At 44.9% G+C, this 25,511-nt stretch overlaps 2 protein-coding genes across 3 annotated transcripts in view; both read right to left on the bottom strand.

Annotated features, from left to right (window-relative positions):
* The window catches only part of LOC144097736 (hepatocyte growth factor receptor-like), a 45,217-nt gene extending 39,649 nt beyond the window's left edge, over positions 1-5,568 (bottom strand). The window contains exons 1-2 of the mRNA XM_077630374.1: positions 4,161-5,568; positions 1,015-2,221 (exon numbers count right to left, since the gene is read on the bottom strand). Coding sequence (XP_077486500.1) covers positions 1,015-2,184 — 1,170 coding nt within the window. The 5' untranslated portion in view covers positions 2,185-2,221; positions 4,161-5,568. The remainder of the gene's footprint in view (positions 1-1,014; positions 2,222-4,160) is intronic.
* An 8,735-nt stretch (positions 5,569-14,303) lies between these two features.
* Positions 14,304-25,511, bottom strand: part of LOC144099231 (hepatocyte growth factor receptor-like) — a 38,272-nt gene continuing 27,064 nt past the window's right edge. For both annotated transcript variants that reach the window (XM_077632380.1, XM_077632381.1), the window contains exons 13-19: positions 22,397-22,543; positions 21,724-21,810; positions 15,861-16,045; positions 15,239-15,348; positions 14,996-15,158; positions 14,757-14,893; positions 14,304-14,664 (exon numbers count right to left, since the gene is read on the bottom strand). In XM_077632380.1, coding sequence (XP_077488506.1) covers positions 14,463-14,664; positions 14,757-14,893; positions 14,996-15,158; positions 15,239-15,348; positions 15,861-16,045; positions 21,724-21,810; positions 22,397-22,543 — 1,031 coding nt within the window. In that variant the 3' untranslated portion in view covers positions 14,304-14,462. The remainder of the gene's footprint in view (positions 14,665-14,756; positions 14,894-14,995; positions 15,159-15,238; positions 15,349-15,860; positions 16,046-21,723; positions 21,811-22,396; positions 22,544-25,511) is intronic.

Here is a 25,511-nt window from a genome sequence, read left to right as displayed (position 1 = left end):
CCTTGATTGCGCACCTCAGCACTTAGCAAAATTCTTTTACTCGCATGTATACATACAGATGACACATAGCCTGATAGCACAGATAGGAGTATACTTTTTTTTGTTTTCCAGAAAAGTTACTAGACAGCATCTGGTAAGGAAGGGAAACAGCTTGTTTAACAAATATGATTTCACATTTTTATTAAATGGGGGTTCTTGGAAATCGACTTCAAAAAATATAAATTTGGAAGCTAACCCCCCTCCCCCTCCCGGCTATAATTTGCTGTAGTCAGGGGCGCTCTTCTCATGTGTTTAAGCAGGGTGTTCAGAAAGATCTGCAACAGTGAGATACAAGTTATTTCTATTTTTGTGTTGTGTCATAGTGTATTTGCGTGGCCGGAATCACTGTATGCTTTATAAGTGACAGATCTGTAGAACGATTACATTGTTCAAAGCGAAAGTTTATAATGTAAAAATAAAATGATTGCAAGGAACCTCTTCACGGCAGTATTAGGGTAGTTGCAATATATTAGGTTACCTGAGATTTTGTTACCTGTGAGATTTTGAGTCACCGCGGCTTGCTGCGGGGACTCGGGCTGCCGACGTCATGTTCCGGCATAACCTACTTGATGCAGTGCGGGACCGCGCAGTGGCCCAAGGACCCAGCTGAGTCTAAAACTCACTTGCTCAATAAATTTTTTGTCTGTCTGAGATTTTGCAACCTTCATACTGTAATGTGATATGCACTGCCTGAAACAATTTTACGCGCGGCCGGGCACGCACATCAGGTCATGTAATGCCGGTGAAACACTTTTCAGAAAATAATTCATTGCACAAAGCTACTACATCATGCACACTAATTTTGCGAACACTGAAAAATCGTCATTAGCTTCAATTTTATATCCTGTGCTTCACCACTTGTTTTTCTTGTGGAATTGCAGCAGCCAGCTGAATGTTACGCTACGTGTAACGCAGCTGCGCAACAGCACAATGTCTGTCTGAGTAAGGGAGGCAGTGAAGGTCATGTTTCCTTACGTGCGGCTTGCAATTGAGATCGTCCTGGTTCTCGTGATAGGTGGGCGACAAGCGGGCACTTCTCTTCCCCTCGTTGCATTCCTTGAGAGCCTCGGTGAAAGCATGCTCAACGCTGTCCATTTCGAAAAAGCACAACACTGAATCTTGGCTCAAGCTGCTCACTTTTGTTCCCTTCTTGGTGTGTGTGGAGAAACCAACCGCGAGGATTTTGCTGCCAGGGTAGCTGTCCACATTTGAGGGCCCGAAAAAGGCGCTTGTTGCTTTAAAGTAAAATGTCCCTTCTTCATCGGCGCACTGAATGGGCACCTCCATGTAAGTGCGGAAGGACATATCACTCTCGCAAACACGAGCCAGCCGTGTCCTGACGACGTCCAGGGGCGTGCTCTCCGAGTGCACAGTGACGAAATAGGCAAATCCTTTGTGACTGAAACCGTACACATAGGTTATACGCCCGGGCGCATATAAACGCTTCACCGCGTTCACGAACGGCGTTCCATTAGGCGTATGAAGGAATGAGGATGAATTGGCCCAAGGACGCAGAACCCTGGCGGACACGTCGTGTGGGTGGTATTCAGGAGGCCGACCGTCGTAGGTTGACGCAGAAAAAAGGACACCTTCATTGAGGCCAGTGCCGAAAAAAGCGATGCTACCAATATTCGAAGCAAAGTAATCGGATTTCGAATAAGACGTGTTCAATGGAAAATAAGCGCTACCTGCGATGTAATGAAATTCGCACTTGCCTTGCCATATATTTCCGCAAGCCAGAACAAGGGAGAAACATTTTGGCCAAAGAAGAACTTGGTTGTCGTTGTCCGTTATCGTCCTGTTGAAATCGCGATCGCAGTCCTCAGGGTACGGTGGACATAGAACACTGTCGTTTCTGGGACCCGTTCTATGAATGGCTTTTATCGAGAAATCTTTCGGCGACAGCATGTAAAGAGCGTTTCTCGCACCCACAACGAGAAGGCTTCGCTTGCTACCACTAGGAGTGATGTACAAGATATTTTGCACAGGCTCTTCTGTAGGCTGAAAGGTCCTGATCACAACGGCATCTTCAGAGGGCACAGCGGCTAGAAGCGTCAACGCTCGCAACAGTATGGCTAGCAGCAGTATCAAGTTCCACTGGTAGTGCCTGTGATGGCTATTCAGCGTACCACGCCACCACATCATAATCTGCCGAAGACGCCCGAGGACGCCACGCCAGCTCCTGGAAGAAAGGTTATGTTAGTCAAAAGGGCCATAACATTATATGGATGATACAGATAGCAGAAAACTGCATCCCGTTCTATATGACGATCTTCACTTTCCACGATTACTGAGTGCAATCTGCGGACAGTGTTTTCTCATCTTTCATTCCTCTCTCACTGCGAGCTTCGGCGAGCGCTGTGGAGTTGATAAAATATTCAAGTCGAATTTGCCACTGAACTTCGTAAAAATAGAACTTAGACAGCCTCCAGATGCCTGGAGCTGAAAGCAGTCTCCGTGTGTAAGGGAAGTGACAAGGCTCCGTGAACAGTGCAATGCGTGCCCGCAATTGCGGCATTTGAGAATGTCAATAAGACGCAGATTTTTCACCGTTTTGTTGCTGCCAATACGTAGCAACGCTATTCGTGCCGCATACCCATCTCTTCCTTTGATCAGTAAAAAACACAGTGGCATCAATTTCAGAGCAGGCTAGAGCTTGTGGTCGCGGAAGGCACATTTTTGAGAGTGTCGATTTCACTACGAAGATATCCGCTGTCATATACGCGGTGAATGCTTTTTTTATTCACAAAAAAACGCTTTATTTTTCATAATGCGAAACTAGGGTAGTTTGATGTCGTTTTTTGCTGCGTGCATAGTGCATTAGTGCTACTGATAGAGCTAAAGAGCTGTAGCTGTCGACGTGGTTTAATCCGGTGCAAAATTTTAGAGGCGGAGCCACTTTTAAATGGAAACGCTAAAGAGAATACTGGGATATATGCGGTGCTTCCGTATGACGCTCTGCTAAATACAATTTAATGGTGGAATGCCGTTAAAGTGCAGCCCGTGTTGCCCCAAAATAAATTATTCCTGTGAAAAAGAATACAAACTCGCACCTTAGCGTTAGTCACCACTCCTGAAAAATAAATAAGACAAAAAAATAGATAAATACAACAATCATTCCTACCTTACGGAGGTTAATGTTTTAAAAAAGTGTATCACACAAAAAAAGCTGAAAGATCGTGCACCACGTCACTGATCTATTGAATATCCGACATCACAGTGTTAAAATATTGTAACATGGCGCATCCACGGAATACATACTAAAGCCATGTTTGTATATGCATTGACTGTGCATGAGGGCAGACATTACAAAACCTGCCTACGCGCAAAAGGCATGGTTCTATCGCAAGCAGACGCATCATGCCTTCTTGTCAAAACCTAATCGCCCACCTGCTGGCTCACGCACATATAAAGCTGCTTTCTAGCGAAAAAAAATTGCTAGAAGTAATAAAAAAAGAGCGAAGGCATACCTCTTGCGCAATGTCATAGAATAGCCGAGAAAAAACACCCATAATGATTCCAACAATCATCGTTTAATGTGAGTCACGCAAAAGACCTCGGGTCTGAGTGGTGTTCATAGCAATGTTTTTTTTTCTGCAGCTAAAGTTAACTTAAATGCAGAGAGTTCCTTCCAGGTAGGCTAGCCACGCATCCTTTGAATCTGGCTGTGAAAGGGGGAAGGAGGGGGAGGGCTTGATAGTGGAATTGTGAAACATGCAACTTCAAATAAAGATGCAAATCGTGGCTAGGCGCCAGGGTGCTAAAATACAGACATCTACGTAAAAAAGATCTCAATTTCGTGCCCCTATGGGAAACAAAATGACGAATTGGAGAGAATGAGATGATAGAACGAACGCTGCAATAGTAACTGGGGTTCATTAAAGCATGACCTATGACTCAGTCAACCGCTTTTACGTGCGTTTGTAGCCTTGCTTCATTTACTTCACGCCCCTTGAAACTGCCGCGCTGCTCAGCTTCGATTATACCTAAGGTCAGCCTCTTTCAAGCCCTTTGTTTTTATGACGGCACTCTAAGAGAGTTCGTGAGCAGCTGCATTATGCCAGGCTTGTCAGGCGTGGGGAACCAACATTTACATGCAATGATCGCACCTTCAAACTTACCGTCGTGTCCTTTCGGCGCCTTCGACGAGTTTTCAGCGCAGAGTGGGCGCACTTCAGCCTCGACAGCCTTTGGATCGACAGCGACCCTTCCGACGCCTTTTATCTTGGTTGACTGCTTCCTCGCAGATAAGATAAACCCCAAGTTTCGTAAAAATTGAGTGCACTTTCCACGCGGTGCCTGTCGAACCCGCTCTATCTTGTATGTGATCGTTATTTTGATGCCTTCGTCAGCAGGCGTTCGCAATGGCGGGTGTGCAATAGACCTATAAGGCACAGCCTTGGTGCATATATTTTTGGCATCAGGGCTTCCTATTCAGGCACAAATCCTTCTTCATCGAGATGCTATATTTATCTTGTTGACGTTAGGTACCTGTATCGCTGGCGCTCTTGTGTTCTCTCTGTACTGCTTCTTGGTTTATATGTTACGGCACCTCCTGCATAGGACTGTGTGTGGGCGGCGTGCTAACCTTCTGCCTATGGAATATAAAATTATTGATCCGGGGAGGGGGGGAGGGGTTCAGGTGACTCGGTGTGCTGCTCGCTGGGAATTTGTAGGGAAGACTGCAGTGGTTGGCCTCGCCGATCACCCAACACTTGAACACAGGAAGCCGCAACCGAAACTACGGAGCGTTCACAAAGGCTCATCCCCGCAGTCCGCCCACGGCGATGCGTCACAGAGAGGAAAAGCACAAAGAGCGCCCTCACTGGAGCTCCGCGGCGCTTTTATCTATGTTCCTATGCCCTGTTCATTAGACACTTCCTTCATGCAATGAGATTAGAGAGTGGGCCCTTCATTGTCCAGGCCACTAAGTGCTCACTAACCATTGGCGACGCCCGTCCACCGTAGTCAACAACGCCGATCACTTCCGCAGCCAAACCATATTTCTAATTCAGTTCAAAGACAAAGATAAACAAAAAATGGGAGGAAGAAATCGAGAAGGTATGCTGGTGGGCCTTAACGCTGGGCTCCTAATGCAGCATGTGATGGATGCCCTGCTCGGCAATGGCGTCTCGTGTTATAATAGACGAGTTCCCGTCAGCGCAGGGTAGCCAACTTGCCGCAGTGGTGGCCTAATGGTTTGAGCACCTGCCTCGCATCCGTGAGGTGTGGGTCCACCCCCAGTGCCGCCGGGTATTCACCGGTGGCACAAAGGGTACAAGCTTTCTCCTGGCCTGGAGCTCGTCTTCTTTGGGTGAAATTCCTGGGAAATGCGACTTTCACCCCACCTCGAAAGCAGAAAAATACCTTGTGCCATGGCGCTCTTAGGCCCCAGATGCCCTTGCGCCATAAGAAATCCCCGTCACCAGGATTGCCAACTTGGAAGCAGGAAGCGAATGCTGGCAGCACTTTTTCTTTCCGAAGTGTACTGCACGAAACGGACGACCCGCAGACCACACTCGGCCTAGAAGCCAAAGTCTTAGCTCATATCTGTTTGGAATCGGGGCGCTCTCGTCAGTCATATCGCTGTCGCTTTCGAGGTGCCGTGTTAATCAGCGTTGGCGTTGCACATTCGTATCGCTGCTGTAATTGCGCTCCATCCGCATTGCTTGACTGGCGCTCAAGCGCTCGCTACAGCGCCTGTTAAGCGAACATCCAGCATCAGTCGCACTATTCTAATCAAGCGGCCCTGGTTATGGCAGCCTGAACCTAAGGATCTTAGCAAGATACCTTTTTTTGGGATGCATGGAAAAGGCAGAAGGGCTGTGCGTAGAACATGAGGCTGTGGTGAAGGGGCCGTAAAATGACTCTCTGCTTTATAAACATTTGACATCTGCTTAAAGGCATCATTTGAGCGGCTCTAAGGAAATGGATATGCAAATGTTCGCAGACATTCGCGGTAGTCACTGTAACTGAATCGCATGATGCGACTAACTGATCTGGTCAGATTAGTACGCCCTGTATTTAAGCAGCGCAGCCGCGGTCAACAGGTATTACCACAATAGTTTTCACCACGCTTAGTGAAAATGTGGAAAGGGTGCGCTCGGGACTACGACTGCGGATTTCGCCCTTGATAACTGCGTTAAATCTACGGAGGCTGAATCGTGAAACTAATGCACTTATAAAACATTTCATGACACCTACCCGTATGTATGATCTCCTATACGCCAGTATGTGATGATATGACCAATGCGGCAATTATTTTAATGGATGAGGGTTTAAAAAGCACGGTTGTAAAAAAAAAAACCCATGTTCAAACAGTCTTTCCCTCCACTGAAACAAAAAAGGGAACCGCGTCTTAAAGGGGTCATGACACCATTTTTCAGACTAAAGCCGTTTACTGCATGTTGTTCGCAATTCATCTCGGAACAATTTTACAAACTATGAACTCATTTGGTGCAGCGAGCGATTTTTAATTGAATTTTTAAAAGTTCTCCTGAACCGTGTGGAAGTCAAGCAACACTAGCACGCTCACGGTTTCTGACGACATAAACTGAAAGGCACGTGCTTGCTCGCGATTGATCGACTGAACCGACTGAACTGCGGGTAGTCAGCGTAGGGGATGAGTTGTTCGTTGTCCAGGCTTAGGGTGCGGTGGGAGAAAGGGGGAAGCTGGAAAGGTACAAATGCCACAATGGCCTGTGTCCTTCCTTTCCTGTGTAATTTCTCCCTGTCTCAGTAACTTCGCCACAATGTGCCGCGGCCGGACTCGAGTAGGCGCAAACTCTGCTCCGGGCCGGCCGTGCGCGCGCACTCACTTTTGCAGCAGGCGACGCTGCCATTCTGTGACGTCACTCAGGCTCCTTCAAAATAGCCGTCGCTGCCATGGAGAGCGGCGTAGAGCCGATAACTTCAATTTACAATTTCTAGCTCAAAGCGCGTAGAGTTCTACTTCTTATTGAAGTACGCATAATAGCATCGTGGCTAGTACATGCAACGTAAACGCTTGATTTGGCAGTAGACCATGTCATGACCCACTTAACTTTCGGGGTGGGACAATGGAGAATGACAATAGCTCGTAGAAAAATATCTGAACTTCAAGGTGACAACGCTTTTGTCATCCACACCATTTGTCTAACTTCTTTGGTTCGGTACGAGCACGTTTCGCGAGATTCATTTTTTAACTGTTATCTAGAATCGCAATGATAATTCAGCAGCTTGAAAAACAAGGCTTGTACGCAACTAAGACTCCCCGCTATTCCTGGAGAATATTGCAAGCAGTTAAAGCAAGAAGAAAAATGAAAACTGTTAATCAGAGAATGACATCTAATTTGAAACCTCTTATTAGCACATGTTAGCGTTTATGTACGATCCACATGCAGGGACTCCTTTGACGTACATCTGAGCGTCTAAGAAAGTGGTCAGCAGTACGAAGAAGAACATCCTGTATATCTTTATCACAGGCGATGCTCTCCTGCACGCGCTGCACCATACTCGGCGTGCCGTTGTAGGAAAGAGGGCGAGCGTGTTGCTTCACTTACCTAGAGTGCTCACCTCGCGTCGTCACGTGTCTGACTCTTTTCCAAGCTAAAAGTGGTTGCCACAGAGACACTGGACTGACCTGAAGGTACATGGAAGGAGTACTCTACTTATGCTCCTTTACCAGCGCGGTTGGCCGTTAATGTTATAAGAAACCCCCAGCTTCTACGACGGTGCACAGAAGTTATTATATCACCACTTGAGCCGCCTGCGACTTTTCAGATGTGCTTTCGACGTGACACTGTGTCAGAGCTAATTGATAACTGCACTAAAATCTCTAGGATTGCTCATTTGTCATCGCTAATCCAGCGGTGAAGTAGTCAATATATTACAGTGGTGTTATAGTTTCAACTGCCGATTTATAATGTTCTATATTAAGCTCAGAGAACGTCCCGGACAATACTAGTAAATCAGGGCGAGTTACAAATATAAAAAAATATTTCTATGCATCGCTGCGATCTTTTTATTTCCAGTGTGTCGCTGGGAAAAAGCGCGCAGGGAAATTATCTGCGCGGCGTAGTCACTTCCTACTCTAGAAGTCGCCGAATAGCAACTGAGCCATCGGTGGCTCAGTGATGCGCTTCCAATAATCTTGGTTAATCTTATTTGGTCTATCTTCCTGAGCAGGATAAAGACAAGGCAGAGTGGTCTCCTCTTTGGGATGAGGGAACACTCCACACACACTATAACATAACATTGAAAAACCCAAACAAGCGGCTTCTTCGGCAGCGACACCAAGTGCTAGCCTGAAACAACAGGGGTTTTCATATCTGTAAAAGGACTGCCGCTTTACACAGCAGAAATCACCTCGTCATTTATGTGTACAGGCGATTGGCCGCGAGATCGAGCAGAGTCGCCACCTCGCGGCGCTGCGGCAAACCCTCCATGGTGTGGACGCCTGCTCGCGTCATCTGCTAGCCAGAAGTACTTACGTGAGCGCGTACGGCAGACATTCCTCGAATTTTTTATCGCGGTTTCTGTGCGCTCCTATTTACATGTCTACCTCTTGCGCTACAATGCATACAATAATTGTTTATAGCGGGTGTGTAACGCTGGAGCATGACATCCTCCGTCGGTCTAGGTCACCGGCGTCCATACAATTCAATGCAGACGACTGCGTATTACACATTGCCATTAGCAGTTTGAACTGGCAATTTTATGCGTTCTATCCGCATGATCAAGTTCAGTTTTTTCTTCTCGCTATGTTAATTAGTTTCAAAAGGCACATGAGAGGCGTTTATAGATTCTTTATTTCTGATAAACTTTAAGGCTATTGCTCATCCGCCACATCGCAGCAGTGAGGAAATTTTTCTCCAGAAGACTGCGAAATAGTTTGAGGATACGTGCCCAGCACTTAGATGTAACAGCAAGAATTACATGGTCGAACTACACAAAGATGCCCCATTGTCGGCCAAGAAAATCGGTACTCGGCTATGTCCAAGTGTTTTCCCGCGCAAACACTTTGCTCGCGACAAGTAAAAATTAAGCGAAGAATACGAGCAACATTTCTACTACCTTAGTCTATGGATCTGAATATAATAGCAATGAATATTTATACGGGGTTAACTATTTTTCTTTCATATGTGAGGGTGTTTCCTTGGCGGGGAGTAATAGATCTTAATTGTCGCACGATTATATTGACAATCGATTTTCTCGGAAGAGCGAATTAATATTTGGAAGGTTTTATTTCCGGTGCCTGTATCATAATTATTCCCAATTTGTGCTTTTTATAAGACTGGAACTGCCGATAATTACAGTGCGCAAGAAATCTTCATTCTTTTGAAAATCCTTCCGAAGGCCTAAACGCAATCTCAAGGATTGCTCTGCAGTTTCTTCGCAGCGGCTGAATCGTGGCTTGCTCTTCAAGGTAGAAAAAAATAATCGCTGAAGCTTCTAAATTTTTGTGATCGTAATACTCTTGTCATGCGGCCAACCTGCCATTTTAAGCGAGTGACACTCGCGTTCAGAGTCATTCGCAGAGCGTCACATGATTAACTTGACTGAAATTGGTTGCAAAAATCATAGCATCGCAGTAAGTTCAGCAAGCTCACGCCACTCGGCTGAAACATTCTTCCGTTCGAAAACATTGCTCATCAAACATTTAAAGGTTGCTTTGCAGAGAAAGTTGCCTCTATGTAGAATGCTCTGCGTACAAGGCTCTTGAGCAGCTGCTTTTCGACAGCTGTTTTAGGTTGAGACTTTATCGAATTGATCTTATTGGCTATGCCTCGAACATCGCTTAAAGTCTTCAATGCTGGAAACAATAGACCTCACATGACATCAATGATATACAGAGCTTACCTCACTCGCTCTTCGAATTGCTCCTCGCACATCAGGGAAGCACACAGCTTTCAAAGCGTTTATTGCTGCAGCTTAGGACAAGCACATTCACCGATCCGCGCAAAGACATGCAGTAGTTAAATAGGGTTAACATAGCGCGTCGAATAAAGAGTGTAGTGGATATTCAGATTCGGCAAGGACAAGTGTGGCAGGTTGTTATGATTTATATAAAAGTGTAAGACAGCCGAGCGTGGATTAAAACTGCTTTTCAGTGAATTACGATGACAATCCATGGTTCTCACCGAATTTCTGGCAAGACCCAGTACAGTAACTTGCTTCATACTCACAGTTAAGATCTGGCGTGAATGCAACGGAACGGTCACAGTCGAGGAGAGGCCTAATGTTATCAAAAAAATATTTCGCTTCACCCGATCACTGAAGGCACACACGCTGATAAAGCTCCGCGATCAGCCGTACTATTGAAAATCGCACACATAAGCCGCCCCTCTTCGTCAACCGAATATAAAACGAAGGTAACGTAGGAATAAGGCAGTCTATATTTAAGAAATACAAAGAAACTTGCCAAAACACCCCCCGCGTTTAACACGCAGAAATATTGATATTCCAAGGCCACACGCCCTCCTTTGTGTCGGCGAATATTTCATCTCAGTCTCATGCACCCTGACAAAGTTCCATGTAAGTCCCGAAAACAACCTTCGCAGCTCCACCGGTTAGAGCCCCCGGAGATTCTTATTAACGTGGTGACCAGCTGCTCAGTGTTCACCATGACGACCAACTCCCACTCAAATCAGCCACCCACGATGTTTGGTGGCGAGCCATGGGGAGCATATTTTTCCTGAAGGCTGCACTTTTGTCTTCTTTATCTCAAGCCCGGAGATGATTTTTTGTCCTCCAACCTTCTACATCGAGGCTTGTGCCTGGCGAATAAAGTTTCAACAAACTCCTGAGACGAGGAGAAATTCGGTCACTTGCCCCCCTTCGACACCACACTTGCGCCATGCAGATCCACACCAGAGCTGTCGTCATGGTTTGAACTATATACCAGCCTGGCTTTCGGGCGCCACAGCTAGTTCAGCTGCGCCGAAACTCGGCAATGCCTTAGTAGCCTTGCCTCCTCCTGCTTATATTAGAGCGTTTTGTCTAGCGCAGGTACCGTAATATTAATTTGGATTATTTACTGATATAAAAAGACATCACATGGTGGACAAATGTAAGTGAGAAATGCAAATGGGTATGACCCGAAAACAGTGGCTTTGGTTCCATTACTTAATGACACCTTTATCGCAGCTTTTCCCATTGCCTTTACAACTGTTTTCACAAAACACAGCAATGTACAACCTCCTGAGCCATTCAAGCGACAAGAAGTTCGATATGTAAAATGGTGATTTGCAGAGCCTCCCCACGAACTGAACACTGAATTCGATAGCACTTGCCAGTAATCAAGATATTAAACACTATCCAAACATATAGGAGCATCAACGATGCTAAAGACTGTAAGATTTCATACTTTAAACCACGTTATTCAGAGAGCGGATATGGACAAGTAATATATGCATACATACACACATACATACACACATATTTTATTTTTTCCAGAAATTGGAAAGGTCTCCTGAGGAAAACGCTATGAGCTTGACTAGGCCCAGGAGACCCAATACATGGCAGTAGCGTGAGTTTACAAAAAAGAGATAAATAAACATTCACCCAAAAAGTTCACAAATGAAAATGATCTGTACAATTTCTATAGCATACACACAGCATTTAGCATGCATGATGCATATAAAAAAAAAGAGATCTCACACAAAGCAAAACAACAACAAAAGAGTAATAACATCAATGTGCAGTTCAATATGAAATATCGCTAACAGAACAAAATAGCAGTTGAAATCATATATTAGCAAAATAGGAATGCAGCTGCTTGACGCTGTATTCATGAATAGAATAGCATTTGTTGAGCGCAACAGGAAGGTTATGGGTCAAGGACTGGTGTTTATAGAAATGCGAAAGCGCGGGATTGCCCATTTGTTTGTGTTTCTTGTGTTTATGGTCGAATTTGTAATGCGCTGTTTTAAAGACGCCAGCAAAGCTATAGTGATTTGTATTTGTGGGGAGGAGTAGCAGGCTGCCTGTAATAAACGAAAGTGGTATAGGTTATCTATGGGAATAATGCCAAGGGAGGAAAAGGATTCTTTACAAGATGACATAGGTGCAATATTTGCGATGCAACGGACAATCTTCTTCTGAATAACTGCAAGCTTGCTTAAATTAGATCTCGTGGTTGTGCTCCAATCTAAAGAACAATAAGTTAAGTGAGAGTTAAAGGGGGCATTATATATTTGAAGCATGACTCATAATGGAAGCAACCTACGACAGCGTGATACTACACCAGCGATGGAGGAAAGTTTTATGGAAAGGTTATTTATGTGCATGTCCCAGCTTAATGAACTCCTAGAATTTTATGATGATCGACAATATCGATTACCTGACCTTCTAACATCATCACTCCACTCGCTAAAATTGGTTTATTTTTAGAAAGAAGCATAACAGCTTTTGTCTAAAATGGGTTCATCTTTATTCGATTTTGCTTTGTCCAAGCAGACAACTGTTCAAGCTATTATCATATGTTGAATATTAGAACCAGCGATCAGCATTGTGGTGTAGTCGGCGCACATAATGAACTGAACTGTACTGTTTATGTTTACCATATTGTTCACATATAAAATAAATTGAAGAGGACCTAATACGCTGCCTTGTGGAACACCACATGAAATGGGCAAGAATGACGACTTGTTAGCCGTTATATGTACGCACTGTTGCCTTTCATGCAGGTAAGATTTCAGAAGCGTTAAGCAGTTTCCACCAGTTCCGTAAGCCTGAAACTTAGTAAGAAGAATGTGTGATTGAAGGAGTCGCAAGTCTTACTGTAATCAATAAATACTGCATCTGTTTTTCAATATTTTTTACATTAATTTTTTTTAGAGTCCATAGAGCAATCTTCGTTGATCTCTCTTTACGGAAACCAAACTGTGAATTTGTGGCAGTGTTTCTACGTTCGAGGAACATATTTATGCGAGAAAAAATTATCTTTTCTATGCCCTTTAAAAAAACTGGAAGCACTGATATCGGTCGATAATTGTTGGCTGAGTTTCGGTCACCGCCTTTGATGATGACAGAGACTTTGGCCTTTTACATTGCATCAGCAAAAGTGCCCGAACCCAGAATGAGATGAAAAATATGTGTAAGTACCATAGTGATGAGTGGTAAAATATATTTACTGGTTTAATCTGTAAATTATCTATATCTAATGCTGTACTATTGCTAAAGCTCAGAAAAGTGCTATGTACTTCGAATTGATCTGTTGGGTACAGAAAAAAGGTCTCGTTAACGATGCTCCTAAAGTCTAATGCATCCGGAAGATCATTTTTGGAGCGGCTCTGTTTACAAAATGATAGTTGAAATAGTCGGCAAGTGCTTTGCCATTTAATTTATCGTAATTCAGCGTCAGAGAATCTGGCATACACTTTTTGCTTTCTCGACCTAGAAAATTATCACTTTCCAGACTTTGTAAGAGCGCCGAGAAGCAACATCAGCACACAAGTGTTCGTAATAGGCTTGCTTTTTCCGTTTGAGTTCACCGTTTATTTTTTAGCAGTTTCTTAAATTATTTTAACGTATTTCACAACGCGTTCGTAAAAATGAGTGATACATGCGGTTCTTTGCATTGATAAATCTTATATGTCCACGGGTAACCCATGGTTTTCTCGTTTTTTTTTTTGGAAGACCTGTTTATTTTCATCGGAAAATATTGGAAATAAATACGCGCAAAACTTTCAATGAAAGCATTTTAAGCATCGTTTGAATTTGTTTTAGTCAATACAGATGACCAATACAGCAAGAACCCCAGGGCAAGACACCACAAACCGCAGTGGGCGGTACAGCCTGCGCAACTACTAGCAGAACATGCGTGAGCTATTTCGCTTAGGAGACTTGCCAAACTGCCCTAACAACACGTATGTGTACGTTAGTGCTTCATTTTTTGTCCTTGCTTTGCAGCGAACAACTTATTGAAATGACTCTTTGGTACCAGTAGAAATTAAAGAACGCCAGAAGACACGATGTCTACTTTGTGCTTGCTCATTCCTATCTGTGTTTGGGCTCCTGTCCCTCGAGTCACCTGTTGGCAGTCTCATAATGTATCATGACTACAGCCCACGCGTGCAATTAACTCAGTATCACTTCAGGCAAGGGTGCGATAGGCTCGTAAATTTAGCTGAAGATGGCGCATTATTTACTTAACTCATGGTTAATGTGCAGTTTATCGCTGAAGCACGCTTATGGAATAGGTTATCGAGTATGAGTATGCGGTTGTTCCGTAAAAACATGGAAACTCGGCGCTGATTTGGAAACTGATTTGGAAACAGGGTGATGCATGAAAACCATTGCCACGTTGCGGCCAGCGGGCCTTGTTAGTTGTTCTGGGAAACTGAATACGCTTTCCTTGAGAGGCCATTTCGTGAAAAACTGCTGTGACGTGCCTGAGAGTTCTCAGAGATCTCTTCGTGAGATACGACCTGTTCTGAAACCTAAACTGGTTCAACTGATTGCTCGGGAGTGCAAGTAAGGTCACTAGGCAGGCAATTCACGTAAGTGACGTTCACGCTGACTCTTTTGTCTCCTCTTTTCTTGGCCAGTTTGTCGATCACGTTAGCGACGTCGGTGACGAGCTTCTTGAAAGGGGGCCGCACTTTTGGGTCCTTTTGCCAGCACTGGAGCATGAGGTTGTACCTGCATTGAATGAGGAGTGATTAAATGCAGGAGAGCTTAAGTATTTATTGTCTTGCTTGAAAAGAAAGGAAAAAAGGTGTACGAAAACTAACAGCTCTTTCGGGCAGAATTCTGGTCGCTCCATTCGGCGCCCTTGCCTCAGGAATCTGGCGATGTCCCAGTTGTCCACGTCTGGGTACGGGGTCACGCCACGTGTCATGAGCTCCCAAAGCAGCACACCGTACGACCACTGGCGGAAAGAACCACGCGAGTTTACGGCGAAATTTCTCAGCACGACAGAAAGAAAAATTTAGGGAGTGCACCGAACTCCTTCATCGGCAGGAATACTCACGACATCCGTCTTATGAGTGTAGGTGCCTTTCTCCAAGCTCTCTGGTGCCATCCATCGAACGGGAAGCTTGGTCTTCTTGTTATCTCCGCTGTAGTAGTCCTTCTCGTAAATATCACGTGACAGACCGAAGTCGGCGACACGCACCACAAGATCTTCGTTCACCCTGCAATCAGTCCCAGAGTGCAGGGCATCACGTGAGACACTTCATTCAGCAAAGCCGCTCACAAATGCGTCTCCACTCACATGCAGTTGCGAGCAGCAAGATCTCTGTGCACGAACTTCATGTCGGCCAAATAGTCCATGCCTTGGGCCACGTGGATGCCAAATGTTATCAGAAGTTTCACTGTTGGGTTCTGGAGAAGAGCAAAATCATTGCAGTAAGCCTAAAATTAGGTTGATTTACCAAAGGAAATTCCTGGTATCATAATTCAGTACGTGTCATAAGGATGAGAGTTTTGGAGGACTGGTCCATAGCAGCGCCGATAACATCCACTGCAGGACATGATTGAAGTGTATTTCCATGTACATGTCCGCAGAGACATCTGTCATGAACTCGCGCGGTACTTGTTGGCCACGTTGAAAAATAATTATTTCCATGTGCAGTAGCGTAGCACGATATGGCTAAGAAAAACGGCTGTATGAATCTTAAGCTTCTGTAGCGGTGAGAGTCTTCTAAGATTGAAGTGTGTGATATTTTACCTGAAAATATTCTTGCATCGATATAGGGTAGCCAAAACAAGCTTCGCATGCAATATAACTCGCAAACTACCTTTGTGTTCATTAGCTTTGTTCGCGGGACGGTACTTGATTGCCCCCATTCCCCAACCCAAACAGGAAAAAAATTAGACAGTAAGAGCGGCCTTACATTATTCTCGTCCCGTATGTAGGACAGCAGGTCTCCGTGCTTCATGTATGGTGTCATCACCATGAGGCCGTCTCTGTCGTCGATGCTCAACCCTGCGAGTGGAAGTACGTTGGCGTGGTGGAAGTCCTTCATGATGAGAGCCTCCTCTAGGAATGACAGGCTGTCAATGTCGCCTTCACAGGAGTCTGCAGCATCAGATAAAAACAGACAGCGAAGGTCAAAATGAATTCAGCCGAGATACGCTGGCTGCTTCGCTTGGAGTAAGTTTGTTTCTGTATAGTAGGCGGTAAGGAACAACTGGGAAGCCTTCCCGACGCTCTATGAAACTGCCAGCATCTAACCTATCATTGTGAGCGCCTCGAGCATGGAGATAGAGCGATGCCGGTTTCGATTTCTCTACTGCGTGCTTATGGAACACACTATGAAGAGAACTCGGCTTTGGAGACATCCACTTCTTACTGCATCGAAACCTCTGATTAGAGTGCAGACTAAATCTCTCGGGCGTAGATTTATAGTGCAGACTGAATCTCTCAGAGATAGATATGCGCGTCAAATGTCCTTCTTAATGATGCGGAAGTCCGGTACAAACGAAAGCAGATTCAAGATGTATTGATTAGCGCAGAAATAACTGCAGTCAAGTTCGGAGTCTTGAAACACAAGAAACAGAAACGCGACAAGCCCTTCCATTAAACTCATTTTAATCTAAAACATAACTCGCATACCCCTAACATTTCCCACGTTGCCAAAAAGAACATATATATATATATATATATATATATATATATATATATATATATATATATATATATATATATATTAGCAGATAAGTTAAAGGAAATGAGGGGCCCATTTGACAAACCTATGAAGGCAGCCAACAGTCACCGAAACTAAGGTGCATAGGGGAATGTTTTTTGTGTGTTGTGCTTGTCAGTGGGATATTATAGCACTTAGATTAATAAATCGCTTAAAGAAAATTACTTATAAAGCAGCAGAAAAAACAACCATGCGGCCAGTGGGATCCGAACCCACGACCTCCGAATATCGCGTCCGGTGCTCTTACCAACTGAGCTACGGCGACGGCTGTTCAATCTGCTGCTTTCGTGGGTATTTATGTTCATTGGGTGTAAGCGAACCTTGAGACTGTTCACCAGAGCCACCCTCGACCATAGCGGCGGACGTAGCACGTCCTGTAATACCGCGAGCTTGACGTGGAACGTCATATAACGGCGAGGGCGGAAACTGTGCGAGAGCCCTCTTAAGCTACCTATGGCATCAAGACTGCCAGAACCGAGACTGCTGCTTTTTTCTGCTGCTTTATAAGTAATTTTCTTTAAGCGATTTATTAATCTAAGTACTATAATATCCCACTGATAAGCAAAACACATAAAAAAAACATTCCCCTATGCACCTTGGTTTCGGTGACTGTTGGCTCCCTTCATAGGTTTGTCAAACGGGCCCCTCATTTCCTTTAACCTATCTGCTAATAGCTTAACGAGTGTCTCGGTTCTGGCAGTCTTGATGCCATAGGTAGCTTAAGAGGGCTCTCGCACAGTTTCCGCCCTCGCCGTTAGATGACGTTCCACTTCACGCTCGCGGTATTACAGGACGTGTTACGTCCACCGCTATGGTCGAGGGTGGCGCTGGTGAACACTCTCAAGGTTCGCTTACACCCAATGAACGTAAATACCCACGAGAGCAGCAGATTGGACAGCCGTCGCCGTAGCTCAGTTGGTAAGAGCACTGAACGCGATATTCGGAGGTCTTGGGTTCTGATCCCACCGGCGACATGGTTGTTTTTTCTGCTGCCTTATAAATAATTTTCTTTAAACCAATTGATTGGCACTTGAAAAAAAAAAGAACGTTCCCCATGCACCTTGGTTTCGGTGACTGTTGTAGTTTGCTCGAAAACTAATATTCTGCTCGGGAACCAGCAATCCGGTAATTTCCTGAAGAAAAATTCCGCTTCTCACAAATTCCGCTCTTCACTTTTCCGCTATTCACAAAGCTTACATTTCGTTATCACCCCTGCACATCCCCTATCACTTCGCATCAGTCATCAGAAAGCTGTTCATTCATCTCGAACATCCACTTCTGCGCACCTGAAATCAGTCTTCGCCCAGGCCGCTAGAGACCTGAACAACCTGGCCGCTAAAGCTTTCATCCGTCCTCGCCTGGAATCCTTCAAATCATTCATCACTGATCTAATTAAAATTATATCTTAGCTCACCCCTCATGTAATGCCCCTTGTGGGCCTTTGAGGTACTAATAAATAAACAAACATATGGCAGAACCCAGTCATTTAACTCTTCTGCATTATCTAGAGCAATTAAGCTCTGGAATGATCTTCCTGACATCATACTCTCTTTCACGGCTCCTGGAGAGCTTTAAACACCTATGTACACATTTATATCACTAGTATTGTACGAAATGTCGTGCTACGGTTTCAGTTGCTCTTAACGTTGTTTTCTAATGTACCACTGCTTCTGTTACGTCTCGTTACCTCCTTTTCGCATATTCGTGTCTCGCTCTTTGATTTATTTTATGTTTCGTGTTTAATGTTACCTTAACTCTGTTTTGTATAAACTGCGTGTTCCTTTCGTGTAGTTGCCTTGTACCGCGTACGTTGTATTGCTCCGTAATGCCAAACGGCCCTGGAGGTATTAATAAATGAAATGAAATGAAATTATGGTTTATTATTTCTGCATATTCCTTTTTTATACACTCCCCTCACCCAATGCACTTCAGGGCCTGTGAGGTAAAAATAAATAAATAGATAAATAAATATTATGCTTGACCCGGTCCTGGAAGTAGCCGTCTCTCATATTATTTCGGGGGCGTACTCTGCGGGTGCGACGCTGCCATAATGAATGGTCCCCGCTGAAAACGAGTACCTTGGAGTATGAGCCGAAGTGTCAAACGAGTGGCGCGAAAACTGTGTCCTCTTAGTGCAAGCGGACGTTCAGGAGGGCGCAAACCGGCTTGGGGCGGGGATGTCAGTCGTCGCCCCTCGTAAGGTAACCTGTCTCAGAGGGACGGATAAACCGGCATACGTTGTGTGGTATGGATGTGCGCTTGGAAGGCGAGGGTCCCGCGTCTGGCTAATATCGGGTGCTCGTCCTCAGCGTAGGCCTGAAAAGGAGGTCGACTCATTCGGGATAATTTCGAAAAGCCCGCGCTGTCCACACCCCTACCCTGGGTTAAGCTCCATAACCCTCACCTAATATACACACACTCCGTTCCCACATTCATTCCGTCCATCGTTTCCCAGCGCAGATCAGGGGATTCCATCCAGGCCCGAACACTAGCATGTGGGTTCGTTGTCACTTGTAGCATTTTCCCACATTCATTTATATTTTTCGCTTTTTGGTACAAAAAGACGAGGTTTCCTTATTTGAACGGATTACTTTATGTGTTGTTTGAATTAACCCTGCGATGTATTGAGCTGTGCAGGTTGGGGCTCTTTATTTTACAATCATTTAGAGCAGTCCCAAGCCAACAATTGTCCTCAGCTATGTGGTACGGGCTAGGTAATAATTTTTTTATTTTTAACGCCAAACTTAACAAACCGGAAACAACTTCGCACGTAAGGTAAGGTGCCCGCGAGCTCCCTCTGGTCGAATATGAGTTTCCGGTTCGCAAGCTCGGTTCGTAAGATTGTGCACGGACGTTTATAATGTGAGAGCTCTACTTAATTTCGTAAAATTTATTACATAGTACCTGTGGCTTCAACTGGTATGCATGGTAAGTATATTTAGTGACAAGGCTATAATGCCTAAACAAAGTACTTAAGTGTGTCTACATTACTCACTTCACGCAGTGCTTAGGAGGGGAAGGTTGCCCCCGAATATCTCGGCTGACGCTGGTGCGTAAGGCCGGTCAACATCACTCTAAAACAACCCGCATTTTCGAGCGCTCTGATATGCACCAGAACACAGTGCACTAAAAGCGTCGAGCGCTATAACGATTGTTAACAGTTGTTAACAATTGTTAACGAACAGCTTTGTCGACGAAGCCGCACATTCTCTCTATTCCGTAATTCAACGCTTGCACAACGCTTTGTTGCCTGTACCTGCTTTTGAAAAACGTGGACCAACAGAACTAAAATGGACCGTGCTTGCGTCGAGAAACAAAACGCTAAAAGTATGCACTCGATAATTTTAACTTGGATTCCAGATATATATCAGCTTTCATTGCGACATTCATAAAACACTAATAGTTAAGCCCCACGTCAGACTTTATCTTCAGTGTAGAGTTAACATAACTAAAACCATGTAAAACCAACGACACTCATGACGGCATGGTCAGGCAAGCGCTCTAAAAGTGTTATCGTGTTCGTCGAGGAATGAGGAGTTTGGTAAGATGGAATGTAATATAGCTCCAGGAGCCGAAAAAAACGAAGTTAAACTTCTTTTAAAGTTTTATTTTTATTCTGAGACGCAGAAAGAAATAAGCGGCTGGTGGCACCGTGAGAAAACGTTAGTCAGGAGCTTTTACGTTTTAAAGGCGTTGTGCGCCGCAAGTAATGATAATTGTGCTGTAGGGCTTCTTGGCAGAGATGCATTCACTAGTATATGAATAATTGTTGTTTAACGCTTGTTACGCATCGCCATCATCAAATTGTTTCCTCTGTAGGACTAAGACCATTACAATACATCTAGAAGTTACCCTCTACAGTGCCAGTTGAGGTAATCTTATTACTACAATTTTCTTAATAGCATCCATCCACCTGACCCTCTGACGTCCCAGGCTACACTGTTCTTCTAGAACCACTCCGTTGTCTTAAGGAACCATAGGTGCATGGCCTTCGTGTCAAATGCCCTGCCCAGGTCCATTTCCTCTACTTGGTTTAGACTGCGATATTATAAACGTGCGTATAGTTCCTGACCCATTCTGCTTTGTTCCGGTCTCTTGTCCATACACCTTTCATTTTGCTTTTCATATCTCGCTGCGCTCTCCTCAACTTATGTGTAATCCTTCCCGTCGGGCTTCACTTTTCTGGTCGGCCGGTTTGTGCCAGTATGATACAACTGTTACTTCCTTTCCTCAATGGGGATATTGGTAAACTAAGCATCATCTAAGCATCATCTGCTAAGCATCATCTGAGAGTGCCTGCCAAGCGCGCACCACTCCTTTCTTATTCTCCTAGTCATCTCACTGTCGTAGTCCGGGCAGCGGCTACTACCTGCACTAAAAAATGCATTCCCTTATACCGCTTCGTATGCTTAACTGCCTAATGTAAACTGTTGCTCTCTTCAAATCACACTGATAATTGCTTTGAATTTTTTTACATAAATTTTTTTCGCCTACAGTATCGATTTGCTTGTGTTGGTTATTGATCTTCCCTTCTTCAGAGCGGCCCCTGAGTTAATTAGAAAATACAATTTCGTGAGCAAATCAGCGCTGAATAAAGTATTTTGCAATACCTTCTATCCTGAATGCAGTTCTCTGAATACATCCTCTAAACACATGGTGAGTAGTGGCGGACATATGGTGCCTTCTTGCTTGACAGCCTTCCTGATTTTGATTTGATGTCTTTTTTGTCAAGGATGATGGTTGATGCGCAACATCTTTATATTTATTCCAGAACCTCTGCATACGATTCTGCGCATTTCTATAACGCCTGACTGATGACCTGAATCTTGTCTCTTATGTATGCTTACTTTGGATTAATTTATGGTTCTATGCTAGACGAAAACCGAAAATTTTCACTGCCCTTTAAAATTCGCAGGTCATATTTCAATCTTATACGGGCAAGCCACTAGTTCTCGGTCAGAAACATTCTATCAGAATGCAGCCAGCTTTTGCAGCACGTACGTCCATTTATTACGCGACGGTCATGCAGGTAAAGTGAAGGGTTACGTACTGTTGCGGAGAGTTTTGACGGCGACGTCCGTGACTTGGCCTCTGCCTGGCACCTTCAAGGTACCGCGGTAGACACAACCGAAGTGACCTTTCGGCAGAGGGAAAGATAATACAATACATCTAGATTAAAATTTGCAGCGACTTTAGTTACTGTGAAGAAATTTTTGAGCATTCACAGTGAAGAGATCTAGCAATTAATCCCCTGCAAACATCCAAGCTGAACTCGTCAAGACTTATAACTGGCAGCACTGCTCAGAAATTGCGTCGCATGCGGGTTTGTTCGTTCAGGAGAACTGTACAGAGCAAGACGCTGAAAGGAAAACATCGTGGCTCGGGTCTGGATGAAAATACCTGACTTTAGACACTTAATTCTTTTTATTACCGGCCACAAGGAATGTTATACTATGTAGAGCAAACAAGTTGTGTTGCTCTATTGAGCATCCGATAACACCATGTGCTTATGGACATCAGCGCACAGTAAGGAAACGCAGGTTGTTTAAATTATTCCCGAGATCGCCCGCTTCCTCATAGCCAATTTGTAGCACAACGGGTCGCTAAGCAAGCACGTAATGCACGCCAATGCGTCTATTATACACAACTACAATAAATGTTTTTTTCTGTTCTATCTGGCTAACATGCAGCGTTATCAGTGCGAAATTAGCAATAGAATATACCTTCGCCGATGACAGGACCCAGTATGAGCAGTTCTCTGCTGAAGAGAAGCCCGTTGCTTTCAAGCATGCGTTTAGTGTCTTCATCCAGTTCAAAAGCGGCCTTCATTGTAGGCTGCCTCGCGCCAGGGTTGTTTGCTCCTAAGTAGCCTGTGAAAAAGGGAAAAAAAGATGCACCACAATAATCTCATTACATACGAACGCGCTCGCGCACAAACACGCGTGCAAACATTCTTTTTTTCTCTGCGCAGCAAATATATGGCGGAGGGTCTAGTTGGTGAGATACCACATGAGAGGGCAAGGAGCGGAATCCAGCCAATGGGAAGGGCTTAATGTCGGGCCTTAATAACGGAATCTTCACGTTGTCATACGCACGTACCTACATCGTCAGCAATGGCAACCGGGAAAGCGCTTATAAAGCATTTTTGACGTAAGCAAAGAAATCCCGAGGTACAGAAAAATATATCGCGCCCAGCTTCATGAAGAGTAGAGTAATTAGAAGCTTGCGAGGACGTTTCTGCAGGCTGGTTGGTGCAGAACTGGAATTGTTTGTTTTTAAGCAGCGAAAGACTGCAGGAAAAAAAAGCGAACCTAATAGGACAGAGTGATAACTGACAACTCAGGTTTGGAAGACAGGCTTGATTGACAGACCACTTGAGCAGCTCATATCAATCAAATGAAAAAAAAAACACACGCACCTATCAATTCAACTGAGATACCATGATCCCGCGAGGCGGATTGCGTAGTTCCAGTTCTTTTGCTGCGCAAGATATTTGAGTGAATTTTATGAAAATAAGAGATTGCTGACGCACGCGTTGCTAGCTTTTTCAATCTCATCAGCTTCTATTATCTCTCTCCCTATATCTGTCTTCAATTTGCGCAGAACTGCGGTGTTCCAAGAGCAAGAGCGCGAATCTTCAAACATTATCGATCATTTTGCTGCCCAATTTGTTTCTTTTTTTAACTGTGAACTTTTTTATAACTAACAGCCTGAGTTGGTAGGTAGCGATCAGTCCTTTGAAGTTGTTTTTTTTCCTTTCTGTCTTTCTGCGCTTAAAAAATTAATTCCAGAATTAGATGCTGTTTATCCGATGTTCGGCAGCGCAAAAGAGGATGTATTAGCTTTGTGACTTTTGGTTTGTGGTCGTCCACTACTACTCTCTAATGGTGCTCAGCCCTCGGCCCAAAGTAGACAGAGATAACTTGTGCTAAACCGCCACTATCCGTCGCCATCATCCATCGTCTTGCTCGCCACCCACGTTTCGTAAGGCCTCATGACCCATGGGGATACAGGGGGGTGAAAATATAAGCTTTTGAGATCTCTTAAAATCACGCACACAAGAGAACGCGAAATTAACCTCTGCACACCAGTGATACGGCCTGTGTAGGGGACAAAGTGAGATGATTACTGTGACCTTCCGGCGCATAATTAACAAGCATTAAACTTTTTCGCCAGTACAGATAGCGGAATGGTTATATTGAAAATATAGAAGTGGTCGCACTTCCTGAGTACGTTTTGGTAGATGTACCTCCTAATGTGAACCAGCTGTTGAGTAGGGCGTTTGTTCCATTTGGATAGCCGAAATTTAAATGGAAACTGTTCAAAGCTTTATTGGTTGCTGTATGCCGTTGGCTGACCAAACACCGCGTAACGCCGGGAGGAGTTTCTAGTCTTTCGTTAGCGTCTGAAAGGGTAGTCCTTGTGTGATTCGGCTAAGAACCAGTGCTTGCACCAGCCGAAGAGTGTCTTCTTCTCGCATTCCTTGGCGATGCTTGACAATGCGGCTTAACAAAGGGAGAGGAGCGGCAAGTTGACATCATCATGGTGGGGGGGGGGAGAGGGGATACACAAGACGGCCCTTAACCTGTATAAAAACACGTCGACGGATCGTCTGACCGCACAAGAAATCTTCAACACCTTTAAAGAACTAACAGAAGCAATCCGTGCATCTCAAACGCTAAGACGTCAGACCACCCAAGCTGGACGGTCTATTCTACGCCGAGTAGGCATACTTGCAGACATCCGCGCACTAGATGCTCAGTCCTCTACAGAAAAACAACACAGAAAATACATCAGCTTGGCGCCGATACCGAAACATATGCTTAAAGACGTTCACACAGGCAGACGACGAGCGCCAGTAACCTACATAAGCCGACGCTTATATCCAGATCCCCGAACGTGGTTTATGTTGACGCCGCAGCATTCCGGACCATGACAAGTACGCAGTGGCGGCAGTGGACCACCACTTCTATTCACTTCTTTTATTTTAATCTCAGTTCACTGCTTCTGTAAGAGCCGAAACACCAGCGGCTGCGGAGACCACCGCCGTGGCCTGCATTAGGCGTTACGAGTCCGAAGGCCAAAGCGCTCATGTGATCACAGACTCGAAGAACGCGTGCAAAATTTCCCGAGAGACCGAGTTCCCAAGCAGGTCAGTCAGCTCATCGGCACTACTCCACTCACCAAGCCCCACCAAATCACCTGGACATCAGGCCACGAGGGACTGGAGCGAAATGAGAAGGCACATGCTCTAGCTCGAGGCATCATCAACCGAGCGGGGCCACAAACCGTGCCCGCTTTTACCCCTCTACCTTCTGGGTATAACGAACGCCTCGAGTTTCAGTGTCTTCAAAGGAGACACTTCCCTCCACCTCACCTGAAACTAGACACCCCAGAAGCCGTCTCTTGGCGGCCGGTACAGACCAACACATTTCCAAACCTCCATTGATTACACCTCATGCACACAGCATGATACTCCGACACCTGTCCCTGGTCCAGGCCCGCCCTACACTTTTCCACATCTCGTGGAGATGCGCAGCCCAACCAAACACTCTACAAACGGAAAATACGTCTTTTGAGCAGTGGGAGGCACTGCTGACCAGTGATAACATTTAGGACCAACGGGCCCTTATACAAAAGGTCACCAGGGCAGCTAAAACCAGTGGAGCCCTGAAATGAGGGCCCCACCCATGAACTCACCCAACTCTCCTTCACTTTGATAAAATTTTTCCTCCTCCTTTTCTCACCACCGTGCATGCACAATTACGCGGAACGAACCAAAAAATTCAGCACGAGTATCTAAGAAAAAACGCGCGCTAGGTTAGATCTAGTAAATGT

Source organism: Amblyomma americanum, chromosome 7, assembly GCF_052857255.1.
Source record: "Amblyomma americanum isolate KBUSLIRL-KWMA chromosome 7, ASM5285725v1, whole genome shotgun sequence".
NCBI lineage: Eukaryota > Metazoa > Arthropoda > Arachnida > Ixodida > Ixodidae > Amblyomma > Amblyomma americanum.
The sequence above is the reverse complement of the archived record's forward strand: the minus strand, read 5'-3'. Positions and strand labels throughout refer to the sequence as shown.